Source organism: Rana temporaria, chromosome 3, assembly GCF_905171775.1.
Source record: "Rana temporaria chromosome 3, aRanTem1.1, whole genome shotgun sequence".
NCBI lineage: Eukaryota > Metazoa > Chordata > Amphibia > Anura > Ranidae > Rana > Rana temporaria.
Genome location: NC_053491.1, coordinates 431,329,237 through 431,353,260, shown reverse-complemented (window position 1 = coordinate 431,353,260; position 24,024 = coordinate 431,329,237). Strand labels below are relative to the sequence as shown.

Genomic DNA, 24,024 nt, shown 5'->3' with positions numbered 1-24,024 from the left:
CAACCCCGCTGACAATAAAAAAAAGCGACCCTCCTCAGACGTTGCGTCTCGCCGATCCGTCTGCTTCAATGTCAGACACTTCTTATATAACTATGGGGCGGGTGAAGTCATTCAGAGACCCCGCCCACCCTTGTGACATCACCACCCAGGGCATGGTGGGTCCGTGACATCACAAGGAGGTGGGGGTCTCCAGATGGGGCCACGCCCCATAGTTATATAAAAAATGACATTGGATCGGACAGATCGGTGGGACCCAGCGTATTTTTTATTTTCAGCGGGTTTGTGGCGGGAGGGACAGCGGGGGAAAGAAGACGAAGGCCGGAGGAAGAAGCAAGAAAAGAAGACATTTTTAACTAAGGACTTGTCAAAAACTGTCTCTTGTCTTTTGTCACACTACACTACACTACTTTTTTTTGGCGAATGAGTATGGGGTACAATGAACCCCATACTCTTTCACATGGGGGGGAGCTGGGATCTGGGGACCCCTTGTTAAAGGGGGCTTCCGGATTCTGATAAGCCCCCTACCTGCGGAGGAGGAAGAAGAACACTGGATGAAGAAGACAGGAGAAAAAAGCGGGGAAAGAAGTGACCCTTACATTGGTGGCGAGTGTAGAAGTGACCCCTATGCCGCGTACACACGCTCGGAATTTCCGACAACAAATGTTCGATTGAAGCTTGTTGTCGGAAATTCCAACCGTGTGTAGGCTCCATCAGACATTTGCTGTCGGAATTTCCGACAGCAAAAATGTGAGAGCTGGATCTCAAATTTTGACAACAAAATCCTTTCTCGTAAATTCCGAGTGTGTGTAGACAATTCCGACGCACAAAATCGTCTCTCACCAAACTTCTACTAACACAAGATTAGCAGAAGGAGCCCAAAGGGTGGCGCGCTTGGTATTAAACTTCCCTTTTATAGTGCTGTCGTACGCGTTGTACGTGACTGCGTTCTTGGCGATTGGAATTTCAGACAACATTTGTGTGACCGTGTGTATGCAAGACAAGTTTGAGCCAACATCCATCGGGAAAAAAATCCACGGTTTTAATGTCGGAATGTCCGATCGTGTGTACGCGGCTTTACATTGGTGGTCAGAATAGGCAGAAGATCAATCTGTCACTACTCTCTTCTCACGGAACTTATAGCAAATTCTGCAGGGTTACATGTAATCCTGGTTGATAAAGACTGTGTATACACTACAAAGTATGTGAGTAAGGCTGGCAAAATAAAATACCAGTAGAAATTTGTTAGAAAATGAGATTTGATTTAGAAATTAAAAGGAGCAGGATGAAAAATGTTTAGCCAATGAACAAAATTCTAACCGTGAATGTGGTTTTCGTTTCTAAAAAAAAAAAAATGTACATAATGTAATGAAAGCTGTTTAATATGTCTGGAATTCTATTCAAATAGCACATCTGGATGAAAGTTTAAGCTTTTTACCACATAATTTATTAACTCAAGGATGGCAAGAAAGAATGTCCTGAAGAACAAATTTGCTATGAACATTTAAACAAAATGTAGCCATATATGTCCAGCTTAAAAGATAACTGAAATTCTCACAGTATTTAGAAACCAATAATGTATATTTTCTTCTATCCTATTCGTAAAGGAAATATTGTAGCTGGTTCTATGCAGATGGTGGTACAGGAAACCTCATCTGGGAATTCTTTATTACATGCGGAATGTTATTATCCAGAAACAAACAATTAAAAGTGTCCCTGTAGGACAGTTTATCCATTTACAGAGAAATCGCTGAACACTTAGAGATGCTCAAAAGGAAGCAATGGATCTATCTCAAAGGCTTCCAAGGAAGAGTTAAGTATTAAGCGTGCATACAGAACAGACAGGGCCATTTTATTTCCCGACACGGAAAAACATAATCTGTTTGATGAGAAACCTAGTCTTCTACCAAAAATAACCGAAACCTAGTCTTCTACCAAAAATAACCGAAACCTAGTCTTCTACCAAAAATAACCGAAACCTAGTCTTCTACCAAAAATAACCGAAACCTAATCTTCTACCAAATGTATAGGTATTTACATAGAATTTGTGTCCCTAGGTTTTTTTTTTTTTTTAATGATAAGATCAATAGAACTCCCACCTAAAAGAAAGAGGGTGGGTGGCTCATATGAACAAAGTCGCCCCCAACACTTTAGACAGGTGAGGAATGTAGGACTTGTAAATTAATGGATATGTATTCAAGGTCTGACCTTAGCAATTTTGGTGAAGTAAAGACAAAGATAAATATATCAGAATCTATATATTAGAATTAGCCTGATTAGTGGGCATGGTTTAAATTACTCTAAATATTGGGCGTGGTCTAAAGGGGTGTGGTTAAATAGAGTCTGAGATGACTTAAATAGTGCAGAATGTGGTAATGTTAAGTAGGGAATGTACAGTGTGGAGTGTATGGAGGTGGGTAATATGTGCAGAAGAGGAGTGCGGAGTGTATGGAGGTGGGTGCAGGGCCGTCTGTAATATGGTTTGGGCCCTGGGCAAACATTTTTTTTTGGGCCCCCCTCCAGCTTATTTTGGGCATGGCTGGTTCACATGTATGTGTTTTGGCGGACCTCATTTGTGCAGGCACAGCAGCCCATTGATTTGAATGGGCGGCCATGCCTTCGTTTCCTGCAGAAAAAAAGGTGCATTCAGCATTTTAAAAATATAGTTGCCTTGAAATCCATTCTGCTTTTGCACCATGCTACTTACCTGCAGTTCTTGCACACACAAACGCACTGTGTTTTTAAAAGCGTGACCTAAAAATGCAGAAAGTTTGACAGTGCCGGAACTGCAGATAAGTCACAGCAGAATGGACAGACAGTGTTGTATTTCATTGCTTGATGGGCATAAGTGTGCCGTGTGCGCAGCCTATTACATGAGGCATGCGCTTTTTTTTGCAGGAAATGGAGGCATGGCAGCCCATTCAAATGAATGGGCTGCTGTGCCTGCGCAAATGTGGGCCGCCAAAACACATACATGTGAACCAGCTAGGCCCAAAATAAGCCCATCAAGCAGTTAAATATAGACAGTAATGCCATGTGCTATAAATTTTGCTGTGTCCTCTGAGGCCTCACTCAGCCTGGACTGCAGGTCTGGTCAGTGTTTTAAAAAGTTCCTCTATTTTACACATGGCATGGCATGGCATGGGGATAGGGAGCCAGGGAAGGAGAAAGAAGACCTTACCTTGTCCTGGCAAGCTCAGCTTCAGCTTTTGATCTAAATAATTCTTCACAGTCCACACACACTGCTAGCCGCTGCCTAGTTTCACTTGACAAAGCAGGAACCAGGCAGCACTCTTCTCCATTCCGCGGTCTCACTCCTCCCCTGCTCCTCCAAGGTACACTGTCACTAAACACTGCACGCATAGCAAGGGGCGGGCCATAGCGTCAGTGGAATTCAAGGCCCCACCCACCCCTCACTCCTCCCCTGCTCCTCCAAGGTACACTGGTCACCAAACACTGCACGCATAGCAAGGGGCGGGCCATAGCGTCAGTGGAATTCAAGGCCCCACCCACCCATGGCCAGGGCCGCTACTCGATCTAAAAAGAAAGCAGCACTGGCACTGGCTGCACACCGCTGATGATTTTCAGCGCCGTGTAGGTGTAATAGAAAAGTGTGGAGTGTATGATGGAGGGTAGTATATGCAGGAGAGGAGTGCAGAGCATATTACGGTGGTTAGTATATGCAGGAAAGGATTGCAGAGCGTTGGCGGTGGGTAGCATGTGCAGAATGATGTCAGTAGGGCAGTGTCAGTTAGTGGACAGTGTCAGTAGTTTGGGTTTTTATTATTTTATTTTCTATTATTTTTTACAATTTTATTTTTTTGGGGCATGTACAAACAAGCATTCTACAGCACGCAGTAGGATGGATGCAAAGTATTCTAATGAGGACTCTGCGAATAGAAGAGATTAAAGGGGTTGTAAAGGTTTGTTTTTTTATTTTCTAAATAGGTTCCTTTAAGCTAGTGCATTTTTCTTTGATTTCCCTTCTAAATGTTTTTTTTCTTTGTTTTCTTTGTCTGAATTTCTCACTTCCTGTTCCTCCTCAGTAAGCTGTTCTGGCTGACGAACCCCCAGCCAGAACGGCTCGGATGATGGGGGCAAGCTTACTGAGGAGGAACAGGAAGTGAGAAATTCAGACAAAGAAAAAAACATTTAGAAGGGAAATCGAAGGACAAGGTAAGTGAACCAACAATGCACTAGCTTAACCACTTAAAAACCGCCGCCTGCACATATACGTCGGCAGAATGGCACGGCTGGGCACAGGCACGTACCTGTAGTCCCCTTTAAGTGCCCAGCTGCGGGTCGCGCGTGCCCGCGACCCAGTCCGAAGCTCCGTGACCGCGTTCGTGGCACCCGATCGCCGCCGGTGTCCTGCGATCGGTCACAGGAGCTGAAGAACGGGGAGAGGTGTGTGTGAGTAAACACACCTTCCCCGTTCTTCACAGTGGCAATGTCACTGATCGTCTGTTCCCTGATATAGGGAAAGGCGATCAGTGATGTCACACGTCCAGCCCCGCCCCCTACAGTTAGAAACACATATGAGGTCACACATAACCCCTAAAGCGCCCCCTAGTGGTTAACTCCTAAACTGAAATTGTCATTTTCACAGAAAACAATGCGGGCCAGATTCAGAGAAGAAGTACGCCGGAGTATCTGCTGATACACCGGCGTACTTTCAAATTTGCCGCGTCGTATCTTTAGTTTGAATCCTCAAACCAAGATACGACGGCTTCTGGCTTCGATCCGACAGGCGTACGGCTTCGTACGCCTTCGGCTTGTGGGTGTAATACTTCGGCGCCCGCTGGGTGGAGTTTGCGTCGTTTTCCATGTCGGGTATGCTAATTAGCTGTTTACGGCGATTTACGAAGGTACGCGCGGCCATCGCATTCTCTTACGTCGTCGCTAGTCGGCTTTTCCCGGCGTATAGTTAAAGCTGGTATTTCGTGGCCTATCTTTAGACTTGCCATGTTAAAGTATGGCCGTCGTTCCCGCGTCGAATTTCAAATTGTTTTTTTTTTGCGTAAGTCGTCCGTGAATTGGAAAGGACGTAACTCACGTCGACGTTCAAAAAATGACGTTGGTGCAACGTCATTTCACGCAAAGCACGGGCGGAAAATTTTAAAACGGAGCATGCGCAGTACGTTCGGCGCGGGAACGCGCCTAATTTAAATGATACACGCCCCATTTGAATTAGGCGGGCTTTCTGCTGGACGGATTTACGCTACGCCGCCGCAAGTTTACAGGCAAGTGCTTTGTGAATCAAGCACTTGCCCATAAAACTTGCGGCAGTGTAACGTAAATGCAATACGTTACGCAGCCAGAATTCTACGTGAATCTGGCCCTGCATTTTTATAGCAATTTTTGCTGTGAAAATGACAATGGTCCCAAAAATGTGTCAAAATTGTCTGATGTGTCTGCCAAATTGCCGTAGTCATGAAAAAAATCACTGATCGCCGCCATTAGTAGTAAAAAAAATATATTAATAAAAATGCCATAAAACTATCCCCTATTTTGTAAACGCTATAAATTTTGCGCAAACCAATCGTTAAACGTTTATTGCGATTTTTTTTACCAAAAATATGTACAAGAATATGTATTGGCCTAAACTGAGAAAAAAAATGTTTTTTATATCTTTTTGGGGGATATTTATTATAGCAAAAAGTAAAAAATATTGTTTTTTTTTTCAAAATTGTCGCTCTATTTTTGTTTATAGCGCAAAAAATAAAAACCGCAGAGGTGATCAAATACCACCAAAATAAAGCTCTATTTGTGGGGAAAAAAGGACGCCAATTTTGTTTGGGAGCCACGTCGCACGACTACGCAATTGTCAGTTAAAGCGACACAGTGCCGAATCGCAAAAAGTGGCCAGGTCTTTTACCTGCATAATGGTCCGGGTCTTAAGTGGTTAAAGGAACCTATTTAGAAAATAAAAAAACAAACCTTTACAAACCCTTTAACCAAGAAAGAATACCTTTTAAGAAGGCAATGTTGTATCTCATGTAGAAATTTTCAACAACACACCTTTCTTAATAAAGAATTGTATTAATTCTAAAATGAGTAAAATAAGTGTCACCAACCAATGTTTGGGGACTGCACAGGGCATGAGCCTTGGGCCAGGATAAAGGGGATCTGCACAGTGGTAAAAATCTGGTTGGTTATACTTTTTCACTGATGTCTTCAAAAGCCAATTCATTACAAATGTTGTGCTGTTGGTGGAAATTTCTACATGTGCATTGTAACAGTGGGAGCCATCCCTCCAGTTCACTACAAGCACCCTAAACATAAAGGGCCAGATCCACAAAGAAGTTACGTTGGCGTATCTATTGATACGCCGCGTAACTTCTAGGATGCCCCGTCGTATCTTTGTTTTGTATCCACAAAACAAGATACGTCTGAATGGGGGCTAGATCCGACTGACGTACGTCTTAGTACGCCGTCGGATCTTAGGTGCATATTTACGCTGGCCGCTAGGTGGCACTTCCATTGATTTCCGCGTAGAGTATGCAAATTAGCTAGATACGCCGATTCTCAGAACGTACGTCCGGCCAGGGCATTTTTTTACGTCGTTTACGTAAGGCTTTTTTCGGCTTAACGCTACCCCTGGGTCTATGAGGCGTACGCAATGTTAAGTATTGACGTCGGGCCAGCGTCGAATTTTCCGTCGTGTACGTCGTTTGCGTAAAACGTTCGCTAATAGGGCTTTGCATAAATTACGTTTACGTCAAAAGCATTGACTATTTGCAACGTGATTTCGAGCATGCGCACTGGGATACCCCCACGGACGGCGCATGCGCCGTTAAAAAAAAACGTCATTTACGTGGGGTCAAGTTGATTTAACATAAATCACGCCCGCATCTTTGTCATTTGAATTCGGCGCCCTTACGCCGACACATTTACGCTACGCCACCGTAACTTTAGACGCAAGTGCTTTGTGAATATAGCACTTGCTCTCAAAGTAACGGCGGCGTAGCGCAACTATGATACGCTACGCCTGCTTAAAATTACGCCGATCTACGTGGATCTGGCCCAAAGCCATTAGTCTGTATGACGTGTGACTGATATTACCTGCATCTTCATAGTCCAGGGATGGTAAATCACAGAACATTGGAGCTCTGCCAGTGAGTGTGGACTAGTGACTACTGACTGACCAAAACATTCCCTCATGCAAGGAAAAGTATATGTTAATAAGGAGGAACAGGTCAGAGACAGGTATGAAGTAAAGCATGCAAATAGTAAGCTGGAACCGAATTCATCTTCCTAAATGATAAATGTTTTATTTCATATAGGATTCGGTTTACTTACTATTACTAACCCTAATTTGGCTTGTGTCCCTTCTACTAGTAGTGGGTGAATACCTTGAACCCTGAATGGCACATTTTATGGCCATCCAGAATTGTAACTTACAAAAATAAAATACATTCTGTAGTTTTCAGTCTGTTACCTCTCACACTGCATCATCCATTTGTGGTCCTGCCTGAGATTTTATTTATTTTTTTATAGTGTATTTTACTGTAATTTATTATTCTCCCAACTTCACTATTTATTAGCTGTTAATGTGGGTAGAAATTCCCTTAAAAGCCAACTAACCCCCTTCCATATAGCTGCACAGAGGGGTCACACTTAGTAAGTAATAATGTGAAATATTGGATTATGGCCTATAATGCCTCCTGAGGATCAGTCTCTACTTCTCATACTGGTACTACACAGCAGCTCACCTTAAAAAATGGCTGCTTCTTCACATCCTCAGCGTCACGCTCTCCAGATCCCAGTCGTCTATCAGGATTCCTGCGCAGTAACTGCAGACAGATAGAGAACATGAAATCACTTTGGAGCCAGATTCACAGAAGACTCTTAAAAATGTATGTGTTGCCTACAGTCACCAATAAAATTCAGGGGTTTACACTGGTGCTTGGTGTCCTAAAGTCTAAGTGCAGTCAAAACAAAAAAATACAAACATGTTATACTTACCTGCTCTGAACAGTGAATTTTCCCAGAGCAGCCCAGATCCTCCTCTTCTCGAGTCCCTCACCAGTACCCTGTCCTCTCCCTCCAGCCGAGTACCCCAAGAGCAAGCAGCTTGCTATGGGGGCACTTGAGTCGAGCTGTTGCTCTGTGTTCATTCAGACATGGAGCCGTGGCTTGGCCTGCCCCCCCTCTCTCCTCATTGGCTCACTGACTTTGATTGACAGCAGCAGGAGCCAATGACGCCACTGCTATGTGTCTAATCCAATCAGGGAGAGTCCCGTATAGTCTAGTCTCTCGTACAACATCGCTAGATTAAGATGGGCTCAGATAAGTATTTGGGGGCTAAGGGGGGGCTGCTGCACACAGATGTTTTTTTATCTTATGCATAGAATTGTTGCCTTAAGAAACACTTTCATTTACAGATCTCTCTACTGTCTCTCCCCCCCCCAGAGTGGTTGGGGTGGGGTTTAAAAGAACTGAGGAGCTGTCACAGGCTCTCATCAAGACTGCCTGACTATGCTTGCCCTTTCCGTCCAGCTCCACCATTCATAGAAACCAGTACTACAGCTTCTATCAATGAATAATGACCTATGAATGGGGAATGGGCAAATGATTGAAAGGTCTGCCCCCTTAATCCATATTTAATTCATAGAAGCTGTAGTACTGGTTACTATGAATGGAGGAGCTGGGCGGAAAGGGTGGGCATAGTTGGGCACTCTTGATACAGGCACATGACAGCTTCTCAGTCCTAATAACCCTCACCACACTGAAATTTTTTTTGGTGGGGGTGGGCATCGGTGGAGGAGGTTTTCCCCTAACAGAAGAGGTATCAACATAAGGGGCACAGCCTGCTAAACATAAGTAAATCCCTTGTGTTGTTTTTTTGTGTGTTTGTTTGTTCTTTTGTTTCTTTTATTTTAAATCTAGTCATGGCTGTGGGCATCATAGGCAGTTCACTTTATCCAAGGTCCCCATTTACAAAAAAAAAAATACTATAAAATTCTCATTATCTTCAGCTCTTGCTGACAGCCCTTATAATACTCAATTCACTAGAGCGACATAAAAGCCCACATTTCTATAGACCAGACTTTCCCAACTAGGGTTCCATGGAACCCTAGGGTTACTCCAGTGGTGGCTTGGGGTTCCTTGAGCAATGAGTACTTCTTTTTATCAGGTAGCGAAATTAGTAATTTTTGCCTCACAGATAAGTAACCAAAGACAATTAATTATCTTTTTAGCTATCCGTAAAAGGGAAATTCTTCCCAATGACCACAATTGTAAAGAGCATTCTTCCCATTGAACATCACACTAATGTACTGTGAGCTTTAGATATAGCTTTAGATATAGTAATTATTGAGACCTTGTTCCAAGGGTAGAGAAAGGCTGATAAGACTGATGAAATCATCCTTATTGCTTCCTATGCTTTCTTCTCCTCTTGCCCCAACACATTAAAAGCCCAATTCTAGACTCTTTTGGATAGGGTAGAGGAAGGGTCAGAGCCTCCGGTGACATTTTATTTTTGTCCGTGTCCCTATTAGGGAGATCCTCCTCACTTACTGTCTGGATAGGAAGTGATGAGGATTTCTTTGTAGGGGACACAAAGTAAAATTAAAACACATTTTTAGTACTGTGGGGAAGGGTGTAAGAATTTCTGATCATTGGTGTTCCTAGGAAAACACCTGTTAAAGGTTTAATTGACCTCCAATCCCAGAAGACAGCATTTGTGGGAAAACGAGTCAGGTGGAGTCAGTGTTTGATGTCATTATGTGCTGGCGGATTGGGTCATACCGTGGCCAGCTACTTTTATTTTAAATACTGAGGATTTTTAACTGCTTTCATGTTAGTGCAATTCTTTTATTAATACATTTGTACAGACTGTATTACACTATGAGGTATCTCCTTGTTATTATTTTGTATATGCCTCAGTCAAGAGTGGTCTGCTGACTACCAAAGGCTGATCCTTAGGCCCCGTACAGACGAGCGGACAGTCCGATGAAAACGATCCGCCGGACCGTTTTCATCGGACATGTCCGGTCGGAGATTTCTATCTGATGGTTGTACACACCATCAAACAGAAATCCGCGCGGACAGGATACGCGGTGACGTGGCCGCGACCCTGGAAGGTCAATGCTTCCACGCATGCGTCGAATCACTTAGACGCATGCGAGGGCTTTCGGCCGAGCGGACATGTCTGGTGAGTCATACAGACGACCGAACATGTCCGACGGACAGGCTTCCAGCGGACATGTTTCTTAGCATGCTAAGAAACATTTGTCCGCTGGAAACCTGTCCGCTCGGCCGGGAATCCGGTCCGGTCGCCCGTACAGACGACCGAACATGTCTGCTGAAACTGGTCCGCAGACCAGTTTCAGCAGACATGTTCGGTCGTGTGTACGAGGCCTTAGAACTCGCATCTGAAAGTGTTTCCTTGGAAGTCTGCTGCCTATGAACCCACCACACTGGGGAAATCATTTGGGTGTTTTTTAATCTCTGTCATTCGAGATCATTTACCTATGGTAAGAGGCCCCTCGTTCTAATAAAGAGCACCTACTTGCACAGGAGCACTGAAGAGTGGAATTGTTTACAGCACTGAGCACTTTATTCACCGTTAATACGTTTTGGACTGTTATCGCATCAGAGCTCTGTTTGATGGACTTTATTTTTATCAGTTATTATTGCACTATTAATATAACACTTTGTTTATTTTTTTCAATTAGCCAATTCACTTGCTATTTGCACAACTGATATTGATTTATTATGGTGATCTGTATTGAATTGCTTACATATTAATTTCCCATTTTTTATTTTGGTCTTTGCACATATTGTTATTCTATATGTTTTTACACTGAATCATGTTTTTCATTATTTAAAAGGGGCAGCACGTTTTTTTTTTTTAGCACTAATAGTTTCATTACCATCATCAGTATTAATACAATTGATGTTCTCACCCTTCTCATGATGGCAATGGCTTCAGCAGAGAGGAATCGTGGGTATCGGACTTCATCATTGACGATACTGTCAAACACCTCCTCCTCTTCATCTCCCGGGAACGGAGACTGTGACACACATGGAAACATTATTAAAGACAGAAGGAGGCAAATACAGGACAGTAGAGGGATATCATCCAATTTATTCTGGCTGGCCACTCAGGAAACAACTCAAGATCCAAGGTCTCAATTAGAAAACTCTTGCTTTGTTTTTGTATTTGTTATTAACTGATGTCTATCTTAAAGCGGTCCTCCACCCTAAAGTGGAGTCCCGCTGATCGGAACCCTCCCCCCCTCCGGTGTCACTTTTGACACCTTTCAGGGGGGAGGGGGGTGCAGACACCTGTCTAAAGACAGGTATTTGCACCCACTTCCGGCCACACGATACGGGCGAAAGACGGGCATTCCGTCACATCCCGTCTGTCGCCCGTTGTGTGCTGGGAACACTCGGCTCCCAGCACACAGCGTGTGAGCCAATCGGCGGGCGCAGCGCGACTCGCGCATGCGCCGTAGGGAACCGGGCAGTGAAGCCGCAGCGCTTCACTTCCTGGTTCCCTCAGCGTGGATGGCGGGGGGAGCAGCAGAGTGACGAGCGATCGCTCGTGCTCTGCTGCGATCGGCGCTGGACTCCAGGACAGGTAAGTGTCCTATTATTAAAAGTCAGCAGCTGCAGTATTTGTAGCTGCTGACTTTTAATATTTTGTTCCCATGGCACATCCGCTTTAAGAATTCTCATATTCAATCACATCTAAACTGCTATAATAGTTGGAATCAATTGTGATTCATTGCATCATAAGTTGCATACTAACTTTATTTAGTACAGGCCCATATATACTAACTGATTTGTATATATGGGCCTGTGTTGATAGGACTTTGTTTGCATTAGACAGATGTTGCATCCCCTTAGGCCTCGTACACACGACCGAGTTTCTCGGCAAAAACCAGCAAGAAACTTGCTGGGAGATATTTTTTTGCCGAGGAAACCGGTCGTGTGTACATTTTCGTAGAGGAAACTGTCGAGAAACTCGACGAGCCAAAAAGAGAACAAGTTCTCTATTTCCTCGACGGGAATGGAGAAACTTGCCTTGTCGAGTTCCTCGACAGCCTGACAAGGAACTCGACGAGGAAAACGATGTGTTTCGCCCGTCGAGTTCCTCGGTCGTGTGTACGAGGCTTAACAAGTCAATGGAAATGCCAAACCTGCTCGAAGCAGGTCAGAAGAGTGTCAACTGCAGGTCAAAAAATGCAACTACTAATGAATTCTGAAGGATTGCAGAAGCATAGGCCCAAAGCCAGTCAACATAGACCCTATAGCTGTCTACAGTTATCTATAGAGGTGTAAGTAATGCTCGCAAAAAGGCAGCATTCCACTAATTGTAAATTCCTTCTGTGACAACAGACAATGTTTAACCCACTACACCTGCAACCTTTATATTACTGACAGCTCTGATCACCAAGAACAATCAGAAATCAATCAGATTGCTTCCATGTCATGAGAACACTATGGCAGCTAGTGATCACATGGGGGCTTTGATTGCAAAATTAGCCTTCAGACTGCATATGGCAGAATGCTTTTGGCCCTTCAGCCAAAAGATGGCAGAGTGTCTTTGTTTAATATGGTAATTGTCATATTCAATCACAGTATTAAAGAGAAAATATATATTCTGTACATATACAGTGCTGTAAAAAAGTATTTGCCCCTTTCCTGATTTTTTTTCTGATCTTTGTCACACTTAAATGATTCAGATAATCACGCAAACTTTATTATTACATAAAGATAACATTCTATTTTTACACGATGATTTAATTTATTAAAGGAAAAAAGGCCATCCAAACCTGCCTGGCCCAGTGTGAAAAAGTAATTTACAACCCCCCCACGCTAGATCATGAATGAACAGTGAATAACCATTTTTTTTTGAAAAGCAAAGTTAAAGTTCACTTGCCACACCCAGGCCTGATTACTGCCAGACCCATTAAATCAAGAAATCACTTAAATAGAAGCTGTCTGACAAAGTGAAGCACGCTAAAAGATCTCAAAAAGCGACACATCATGCCGCGATATAAAGAAATTAAAGAACAGATAAGAAGCAAAGTACCGTATTTTTCTCTCCATAAGATGCAGTTCATTCCCCCCAAAAAATGCTGGAAAATGTCTCTGCGTCTTTCTGAGCGAATACTGACCAGGCACCCCCTCACCGCCGCCATGTTACAACACCGGGCCATATCCCACGAGTGCTGGGGCGATCTCCCGCTGGGCCTATCACTCACAGAAGACAGAGCAGCCTGAGCGGCCGAATGGAGTATGGCTGCGGCGGCTGCTCTGTCTTCTGAGTGACAGGTGGATGTATAAATAATGTCAATCTGTGTGTGGCGGAGGTGGCACAGGTAAGGCTGCATTTCATGGCACTAATCAGGCTGCATTTCATGGCAAAAATCAGGCTGCATTTCATAGCACAGGTCAGGCTGCATTTTATTGCCACAGGTCAGGTTGAATTTAATTGGAACTGGTCAGGCTGCATGGGCACTGGTAAATATTTTAGTACACCATTTAATTCAGAATATTTTTTTTCTTGTTTTCCCCCTCTAAAACCTAGGTGCATCATATGGTCAGGTGCGTCTTATGGAGCGGAAAATACGGTTATTGGCATGCATCAGTCTGGAATGGGTTATAAAGCCATTTCTAAGGCTTTGAGACTACAGTGAACCATGGTGAGAGCCATTATCCACAAATGGAGAAAACTTGGAACCTTCCCAAGAGTAGCTGGCCTACCAAAATTACTCCAAGAGCACAAGGACAACTCATTCAGGAGGTCATAAAAGAACCCAAAACAATATCTAAAGAACTGCATACCTCACTTGCCTCAGTTAAGGTCAGTGTACAGGATTAAACAATAAGAAAGAGACTGCGTACAAATGGCATCCATGGGAGAGTTCCAAGGCAAAAGCCACTGCTGACCAAAAATAACACAAAGGCTCATCTCACATTTGCCAAATAAAATGGCTCAAGACTATTCTCAAGACTTTTGGGCAAATATCTGTGGAATGATGAGACAAAAGTTTAACTTTTTGGAAGGTGTGCATCCCGTTACATCTGACAAAAAACTAACCCAGCATTTCAAAAAATTAACATCATAACAATAGCAAACATGGTGGTGGTAGTGTAATGGACAACTTGCCATAATTGATGGAACCATGAATTCTGCGCTCTACCAGAAAATCCTGAAGGAGAATGTCCAGCCATCAGTTCCTGACCTCAAGCTCAAGAGCACTTGGGTTATGCAGCAGGACAATGATCCAAAACACACCAGCAAAGTGGGCCAAAATTCTTCCACAGACTCATTGCCAGTTATCGCAAACGCAACTGATTGCAGTTGTTAGTGCTAACGATGACACAGCCAGGTATTAGGTTTAAGGGGGCAATTCATTTTTCACATTGGGCCAGGCCGGTTTGGATAGCTTTTCCCCTTTATAAATCACAATTCAAAAACGGCATTTTGTATTTACTTGGTTTAACACAACACTTTCAAGCATCCCTGCTCCTGTACAGATGTAGTGTGATTAACAAGGTAATACCTTAACCACTTCCATACCAGGTACTTACGCAGCTTCCCGCCCAAGCCAATTTTCAGCTTTCAGCACTGTCGCACTTTGAATGGCAATTGCGCGGTCATGCTACACTGTACCCAAACAAAATTGGCGTCCTTTTTTCCCCACAAATAGAGCTTTCTTTTGGTGGTATTTGATCACCTCTGCGATTTTTTTTTTTTGCGCAACAACTAAAAAAAGGCTGAAAATTTGGAAAAAAAATTACGTTTTTATTTTTTTCTGTTAATTTTTTTGTAAATAAGTTTTCTCTTTCAATTACGGGCACTGATATGGCGGCACTAATGGGCACCGATGAGATGGCACTGATGGACATCGATGAGGTAGTACTGACGGGCACAGATGAGGTGGCACTGATTGGCGGCGCTGGTATGCGACACTGATGGGCACACATAGGCGGCACTGATGGGCACACATAGGCGGCACTGATGGGCACACATAGGCGGCACTGATGGGCACACATAGGCGGCACTGATGGGCACACATAGGCGGCACTGATGGGCACTCATGGGCGGCACTGGGCACTCATAGGCGGCACAGATGGGCACTCATGGGCGGCACTGATGGATACTTATGGGTGGCACAGATGGGCACTGCTAGGTGGGCACTGGGCATGGATGGGCACTGTGGGGTGGCACTGATGGACACTGGGGTGGCGCTGATGGACACTGGGGTGGCGCTGATGGACACTGGGGTGGCGCTGATGGACACTGGGGTGGCAGCACTGATTGTTGCCAGTCAGTGCCCATTTGTGGGCACTGACTGGCATCTTTTTTCTTTATGTTTTTTTTTTTATTTATTTTTTAGACTTTTTTTTTTTTTCTGTCTTTTTTTTTTTTTTTGCCCACCCTGGTGGTCCAGTGTGGCGATCCGAGGGGGGGCTGCGCTGATAAACAATCAGCGCGAACCCCCCCTGTCAGGAGAGCCGCCGATCGGCTATCCTCTACTCGCGTCTGTCAGACGCGAGTGAGGAAGAGCCATCGGCGGCTCTTCCTGTTTACATCGTGATCAGCCGTGGTTGGACACGGCTGATCACGTGGTAAAGAGTCTCCGCCGGAGGCTCTTTACCGAGATCGGAGATGCAGGGTGTCAGACTGACACCCCGCATCACCGATCGCCGCGATGCGCGCCCCCACGGGCGCGCGCGGCATGAAATCCTGCAGGACGTTCTAGAACGTCCTGTCAGGATTTCATAACCACTTCCCGGACGTAAATCGGCCATAGGCCGGGCGGGAAGTGGTTAAAGAAATAGCCAGCACTCCTTACACTATATAACATTGTAATAGTCAATGCCTCTCTTCACAGTGTGGTCTCTAATGCCTTGTACACATGATCAGAATTTCCGATAGAAAAAGTCAGATGGAATTTTTCCATCGGATATTCCGACCGTGTGTGTGCCCCATCGGAGTTTTTCCATCGAAAATTCCCATGGACTTGGAAAGAGAACATGTGCTCTTTTTTTCTGATGAAAAAAATTTAGTTTGTCTGTATGGAACTCCGAAGGAGAAAAAAAACATGTATGCTCAGAATCAAGTCGACCCATGCTCAGAAGCATTAAACTTAATTTTTCTTGGCTCATCTTAGTGTTGGATGTCACCGCGTTTTGGACGGTCGGAATTTGGTGTGACAGTGTGTATGGAAGACAGCTTGAATTGAATTCCGTCAGAAAAATCCATCTGAGTTTATTCCGACGGAAATTACGATTGTGTGTACGGGGCATAACTCTCTAAAAAAGCACCCGTCCTGGGACTAGGACTCTATCCCCCTACACAATATCAAATTTAAAAGAAACACAGGAAAAAAGTGAAGTAGTACTTTAAATTCATAAGCAAGTTGGGGCCATGTTTTTATCTCAAATAACAATGGGACTGTTACTATTGTTCCTAATTGATAAGACCAATGCATACAATGATCCATGAACAGCAATACTTTTACCTCTCCAACCATCATCTCATAGATCAGAACACCAAAGCCCCACCAGTCCACCGCCCGTGTGTAGGAGGCATCCGTCAGGACCTCAGGAGCCAAGAATTCTGGGGTACCACAGAATGTGGAGGTGCGAACAGATGGGCCCATACCTAATGGAAACACACATAAGATAAGGAAGGCAACTTACGCAGAAATAAGGTAGAATGACAAATTATAACACCTAAGCATAGCAGCAATGACTATATAGAAAGAAAACAAGTTTGTAAACTGCGCCAATGATAATAATAAAAATAATCCACATCAGTCCTCCTTAGGTGACATAGTAATTGGTAATCTGTACAAAAAATGTTGATAAACCCAAAATTTCAATCGAGTCCAACAGCTGTACATTGGTCTGTAAATTAAACAAATCCTGTTTGGGTGACACCGCAGTGCTTCACACAAATAAAAGTGCCCACCACTGTATATAGAAAGGTTTTGTGGGTAACAAAGCCAACAAGTGGGGCGTAAAATATTTTTGAATTTAATGCAGAATCCATTATACAGCAATTTCTAAACTTTAAGGAGAAAATGTAACTTTGCCATTCAGGGGACAGTGACAGCATCTGTAAAAAGCCTGATCCATTAATACTCACCTCTCCAGCACTCCTTTGCCTCTCCTTTCTCTGTCTTAACATATGCTTCTGGGTATAGGGGAGCATATGCCATCCCCCCCTCCCCACATGTGACAGTAACAGCCAAATCGTTGCTAGGCCCAAGCACTCTTTAACCCGGGGTCGGCAACATATGGTTAGATTGTGACCAACCTTGCCATGCCACCAGCTCCTGTACCCCCAACCATATCTTAGACATCAGATCAAAGCGGCATTGCAGAGCCAAGGGAAGATAACCTGTTCTGTCATGCTGGTCCTTGGGATGGATGCGCGAGGTGGATCGTGAAGACAAGCAGGCCAGGACAGGTAGCTATGCCTCACTGCCACTTCCCTGCACCATTCTGCATACATATAAGAGAAGGAAAACACTTCTGATGGATGAAGTAGTGGTGGAACCTGGGTATATACAGTATCTCACAAAACTGAGTACACCCCTCACATTTTTGTAAATATTTTATTATATCCTTTCATGTGACAACACTGAAGAAATGACACTTTGCTACAAAGTAGTGAGTGTACAGCTTGTATAACAGTCTGAATTTGCTGTCCCCTCAAAATAACTCAACACACAGCCATTAATGTCTAAACCGCTGGCAACAAAAGTGAGTACACCCCTAAGTGAAAATTTCCAAATTGGGCCCAAAGTGTCAATATTTTGTGTGGCCACCATTATTTTCCAGCACTGCCTTAACCCCATTGGGCATGGAGTTCACCAGAGCTTCACAGGTTGCCACTGGAGTCCTCCTCCACTCCTCCATGACAACATCAGGGAGCTAGAGACCTTGCGCTCCTCCACCTTCTGTTTGAGGATGCCCCACAGATGCTCAATAGGGTTTAGGTCTGGAGACATGCTTGGCCAGTCCATCACTTCACCCTCAGCTTCTTTAGCAAGGCAGTGGTCATTTTGGAGGTGTGTTTGGGGTCGTTATGTTGGAATACTGCCCAGCGGCCCAGTCTCTGAAGGGAGGGGATCATGCTCTGCTTCAGTATGTCACAGTACATGTTGGCATTCCTGGTTCCCTCAATAAACTGTAGCTCCCTGGAAGCATTCATGCAGCCCCAGACTACGACACTTCCACCACCATACTTGACAGTAGGCAAGACACACTTGGGCCAGATTCACAGAGAGATACAACGGTGTATCTCCTGATACGCCGTCGTATCTCTGACTAAGGCCGGTCGTATCTATGCGCCTGATTCATAGAATCAGTTACGCATAGATATGCCTAAGATCCGACAGGTGTAACTGTGTTACACCGTCGGATCTTAACTGCAATTTCAAAATGGCCGCTGGGGGCGTTCTCGCTGATTTACGCTGAGAAATATGTAAATCAGCGAGATACGCCAATTCACAAACGTACGCGGGCCCGACGCAGTGTTGTTACGACGTTTACGTAGCGGTTTTCCCGGCGTATACTTACCCCTGCTTCTATGAGGCGCAGCCAATGTTAAGTATAGCCGTCGTTCTCGCGTCAATTTTTTTTTTTTTACATCGGTTGCGTACGCTGATTCACAAAACCGCTCGTCGCAAGTTACGCTCATGCCAAAACCACTGACATCCTAGCGACGTCAGTGGGAGCAATGCACGCCGGGAAAATTAGCGGACGGGGCATGCGCATTTAAATCGTCGCGGGGATGCGCCTGATTTAAATAGTACACTCCCCCTAGCCGCGGAATTTGAATTCCGCCGGGGGATTTACGATCCGCCGCCGCAAGTTTGGAGGTAAGTGTTTTGTGAATTACCCACTTGCCTCTCAAACTTGCGGCAGCGGATCTTAAATCACATAGGTCACGTGGATCTAAAGATCCGCTGATCTATGTGAATCTAGCTCACTTGTCTTTGTACTCTTTACCTGGTTGCCGCCACACACGCTTGACACCATCTGAACCAAATACGTTTATCTTGGTCTCATCAGACCACAGGACATGGTTCCAGTAATCCATGTCCTTAGTCTGCTTGTCTTCAGGAAAAATGTTTAAAAGCTCTCAATTATACAAGGAGCTTACACAAGACACAAAGTGACTTACCATAGGGCTAAATAACCATTGACCCTGAGGGTCACCTCTGTGTTACACTGATGGTGTAACACACCTTGCTGTTTTGACTGCTAGACAATGGAGAGGGCAGTTGGTGATGTCCTCACCCCCGTTCCCTTACCTGCTCATGTTCTTCCTCTCACCTCACCCCTGCCCCCTAACCCCCCCCCCTTTTCTTCCCCCTGCCTGCCCAGATCAATGGACTAGGGCCCACGAGGGCTGTGTGTGAACACTCCCACCCCACAGAGGAGAGTATTATTACTGTTTAGAAATGGTTCATTTGGCCTTGTTTTTTTTGTTGTATTTTGCTAACCTTCTGGGTTTTCCCAGTCTTAGCTCAGCTGTTATTTCATGTGCTTGTGACTTTGTAAACTACATGTAACCCTTTTTCCTATTGTATTACCGTGAACATTCAATAAACTGTTTATGCAAGAAAAAATATAGTGTATATGTGGCAAGTATACAGAATAATGAAAATGAGCTGCAAACCTTTAGCAAGCAATCAGATATTAGATTAGAAGAGCCAGTAAAGGATGATTTCTGGTTACTTCACATTGCCCATTGTCGTTGCTTGTCTTGTTGTGTTATTGTACAGAAGCCTATATATAAGACATATATAAAGTGTACAGACAGACTGAGCACTGACCTTCTTTACAGAGCCCGTAATCCGCTAATTTCACATATCCTTCTGAGTCCAGAAGCAGATTATCCAGTTTTAAATCCCTGAAAGCAATCAAAGAACAATCCAATCTCCATAATTTAACTACCACTAGTAAATCCCAACACTCTGAATGGCAGCATTGTTCACCCACCTACTACAGGCTATTCGGTACAATTCTGTAGCTGCAGAGACCTACACAAAGACTGATCGGTGATCACAGCGCGTGAATGGTATGATGTATTACTGGACACGTGATTTAAGGTTTTTACCAGTCAAAATAATTCTGTTTAGCCAGTTTTGTGATTCACACTGCCCTGCTACACTCATAGCTAGTGGCTGACAACACTTTTCATAACTGCAGGTTATGCACTTTTCATAATTGTCACCTGCTTGCATATGATGAGCAGGGAAGAGCTTATGTTTGGCCAAACCAGGTTCAGGTCCAAAACTGGAGGTCCGCTGTCATCCATGGCCAGTGAGCTGTGGACACCCTGTCCAGCTAACTTATGACATCATTGATCCAATATGGCCCCCACTTGCAGCTCATTGATTAGCCCAGAAATGATGGCTGACATTCTGGTTTGGACCCGAATCTGGTTCAGACAAACACAAGCTTATCCCTCGCTAATCAAATGCAGGCAGGTGACACAGTAAGATGCAGACTTTTTTTTTTGTTGTTTTTTTCTTTTTTCTTTTTTTTAAAGTGTATTTTGTGCGTGTACTCGAGAGAGGAGCCGGACTGCAGGAGTTGGGAGTAGGCAGGCCTCCCCCAGAGGCAATTTGCCACCTTTCTCCATGCCCCGGGTGGCAATGGTGGGTGTGTGAGGGGGTCCTCCCACACAGCCCGCCCTACCTGCTCCGCTTTGAAGCCCAACGGGGCAGAGGGACTCCCTATAAGGGAGTGAGAGGATCTAGCCCGCTCAACCAGCCCCGTTAGTCCTTCGCCTCTCTTTTTAGAGACCGCGTGGTCAAAGTGCGTGCATGTTAACCCAATTTCGAGTGCGTGTAAGTGTGGTGGTTTTTGTGGGAGGGGGGTGGGCGTACTAAGAGCAAGCTTACCTCGCATAGCACACCCACCGGGAGCCGGGCTGAGACCACCAAACTCAATCCACATGTAGCTGAGACCGGGATCCGAACCTCTAGCTGCAGAGGTGAATGGCTTGTCAGCGCAGTGCCAATTGCGTCGAGCCACCGCAGCTCCCGTAAGATGCAGACTTAATGATTCCGAGCATGCATAGAATTTTTGTGCGTTGGATTGGCTACAGACGATCGGAATTTACGACAAGAACTTTTGTTGTCAGAAAAATGGAGAACCAGCTCTCAAACGGAAATTCCGACAGCAAATGTCCGATGGAGCCTACACACGGTCGGAATATCCGACTAAAAGCTCACATCGAACATTTGTTGTCAGAAATTCTGACCGTGTGTATAAGGCATAAGACCCCAAACACAGAACACATGCTACAGGTTATTTATGGGAATGATATCTTAGATAAACAATTTAGGATGCACTATGCATAGAAATGTCATCAGCTCACCTGTAGACAATGTCCTTGCTATGCAAGAACTGAAGACCGAGGAGTACACAGGCAGCATAGAACCTGCGAGAGGAAAGAGTACAAATTAAAATGGCGGATAAAGGAACTCTGCACTTGCAAGTTGTATAACTAAATGTGAATAAGAAAAAAGATAAATAAAGAATGAAAATTAAAAAAAAAAATATCCTCAAATACACACAGCAAGGCTTATTCAATAATTGCTCATTCACATGACCATACAAATCGCAGTGTTGCCAACTGTCAGTATTTTTACTGGCAACCAATAAGAACCAGTGACAGGAAAAGGTCACACTCTTAAAACTTTGTATGCGCAATTCCAGTCCAGAGCTGTTAGAGACCATCAGAGTGCCTACTACAGTGTGTTTGCCTGGCGCCAGTGAAGAGTGGGTCTGGCACAGGCAGTGCCTGAGTGTGTCGTGTGATGTTCTGGTACAAGGGAGCCGAGCGGAGCAACCGTAGCCTTGCGTCTGCGGAATGGGTGCAAGGCTAGTCGGGAGCGGGACTGTCAGTGCTGTTTGGAATGAAGTGGACTAAAGGGACTGGACGGACCACCTGGCGTGGAGAGAGACTGTCACTGTGACTCAGGAGGGGACATGCAGTAATGGTGATATATGCTCACACTGCTGTTAGTGTCACGGTGAGAGCGTGTCCTGTCCCTGAGCTACTTACTATATCAAAAATAAACTGGAAATAGTTTTTGTTGCCTTAATATCTACCTTAAATGACATTGCTGATTGCATATTGTACTTGTTTGTAGCCTAAATACTAAAATCTGCACTTAAAACTGTAAATTTGTAACTTTTGGAAATGCCAGTAAAAACTTGTCTGTGACAGTAAATTTTGGGTGTTGTGTCAGTAAATTTCAATCTGGTAGGTTGGCAAAACTGGTATAGATGCATACAGCATATAGTTTTGTACGCATCTGTACGCAGCACTTTTTAAGTCTATAGGCCCATTCAGACAGCTAGGCTGGGCAGCATGATATTCTGCTACATGTGGGAGCAGAAAAAAAGAAAAACAGATAAATCCAGGGCCTTATATTATTAGGCCATATTTTGCTGTGTACCTATATAACGTCTGTTCTGTAATTTAAATGCTTACAGCATAATTGAACTCTATTGGCCACTGCCGCTGCTCGACATATAAATATAAAGGCCCATATTCTCTCTAAAAATCCGCGGGCTGCGCTTAAGGCACTTACACTCCGCTGTCCCAACTTACAGGAGCAAGTGTTGTATTCCCCAAACACTTGCTCCGTAAGTTGGGACGGCGGAGTGTAAATGCCCCGGCGTAGCCTGGCGGATCTCCAAGGGGGCGGCTTGTATTCAAATTAAGCGCGCCCCCGATTCTAATGAACTGCGCAACGCTTCGGGCTTCAAAAAGCCCAGTGCGCATGCTCCAGTTCTCGGCGGAAAACGTCAATGACGCCGACGTGTGCGTCATTGACGTAAAGTCGTATTCAAGAACGACTTAGTAAAACGACGTACCCGACGAAAAAACACGACGCGGACCCGACGCCATCCGTAACATGGCCTACGTGGGACTTGCGGAAACTTACTCCTCATATAGCAGGAGTAAGTTTACGCTTACGCAAACGACGTTAGCGACGGTTACGCGACGCGAACTCGTTCGGGAATCGGCGTAGAAGGATCATTTGCATACGCAAATGAGTCCTTCACGTAAATGCCATCTAGCGGCGGCCGGCGTCATTACATTTAAGATCCGCCAGTGTAAGTGACTTACAGATGGCGGATCTTAAGTGTATCTATGCGAAAATGATTCTAAGAATCAGGAGCATAGATACACGGGCCAAAAAAGGGAGATACGATGGAGTATCCTGAGATACTCCATCGTAACTTCTATGAGAATATGGCCCATAGAGCATATAATTAGCGACATCTTTGCTGCTGATTACACACAACTTATGATTACACATCAGCCCCAAATAAGTCATTTACGGAGTGGCAAAGCGCGAACGGAATGACCTCGGCCAGGCATGAATGAATTAATAAATGACTGTAGGTTGGTCATTCTGCGCATGCATTGCATGAATGACCCACATTGTTGATTTTGGCCCAAAACAGCGGCAGTGTCAAATTGGGTACATTTAAACATTGAGAAAACAATGGGCCGGATTCACAGAGACTTACGCAGACGTATCTACTGATACGCCGTCGTAAGTCCAAATGTGCGCCGTCGTATCTATGCACTGATTCTCTAAATCAGATACGCCTGAATTGTGGCAAGATACGACCGACGTAAGTCTCCTACGCCGTCGTATCTTGGGTGCATATTTACGCTGGCCGCAAGGGGCGTTTCCGTTGATTTACGCGTCGAATATGTAAATGACCTAGATACGCTGATTCACGAACGTACTTGCGCCTGTTGCAGTAAGCTACTCCGTTTACGTAAGGCGTACGTCCGGCGTAAAGATAAAACACCTATATAGGTGGCGCAGCCAATGCAAAGGTATGGACGACGGAACAGCCGTCGGATTTTACGTCGTTTACGTAAGTCGTACGTGAATGGGGCTGGGCGTAGGTTACGTTCACGTCGTTGCCATTGAGCTGTCGTATCTTAGGGCGTAAATTCGACGTGATTCTGAGCATGCGCCGTTCGTTCGGCGCTTCATT

General features: G+C 44.7%; 1 protein-coding gene across 2 annotated transcripts in view; it reads right to left on the bottom strand.

Annotated features, from left to right (window-relative positions):
• The window catches only part of LOC120933238 (serine/threonine-protein kinase N1-like), a 126,442-nt gene that overhangs the window by 7,419 nt on the left and 94,999 nt on the right, over positions 1-24,024 (bottom strand). For both annotated transcript variants that reach the window (XM_040346336.1, XM_040346337.1), the window contains exons 17-21: positions 21,371-21,433; positions 19,818-19,894; positions 16,488-16,630; positions 10,911-11,018; positions 7,713-7,793 (exon numbers count right to left, since the gene is read on the bottom strand). In XM_040346336.1, coding sequence (XP_040202270.1) covers positions 7,713-7,793; positions 10,911-11,018; positions 16,488-16,630; positions 19,818-19,894; positions 21,371-21,433 — 472 coding nt within the window. The remainder of the gene's footprint in view (positions 1-7,712; positions 7,794-10,910; positions 11,019-16,487; positions 16,631-19,817; positions 19,895-21,370; positions 21,434-24,024) is intronic.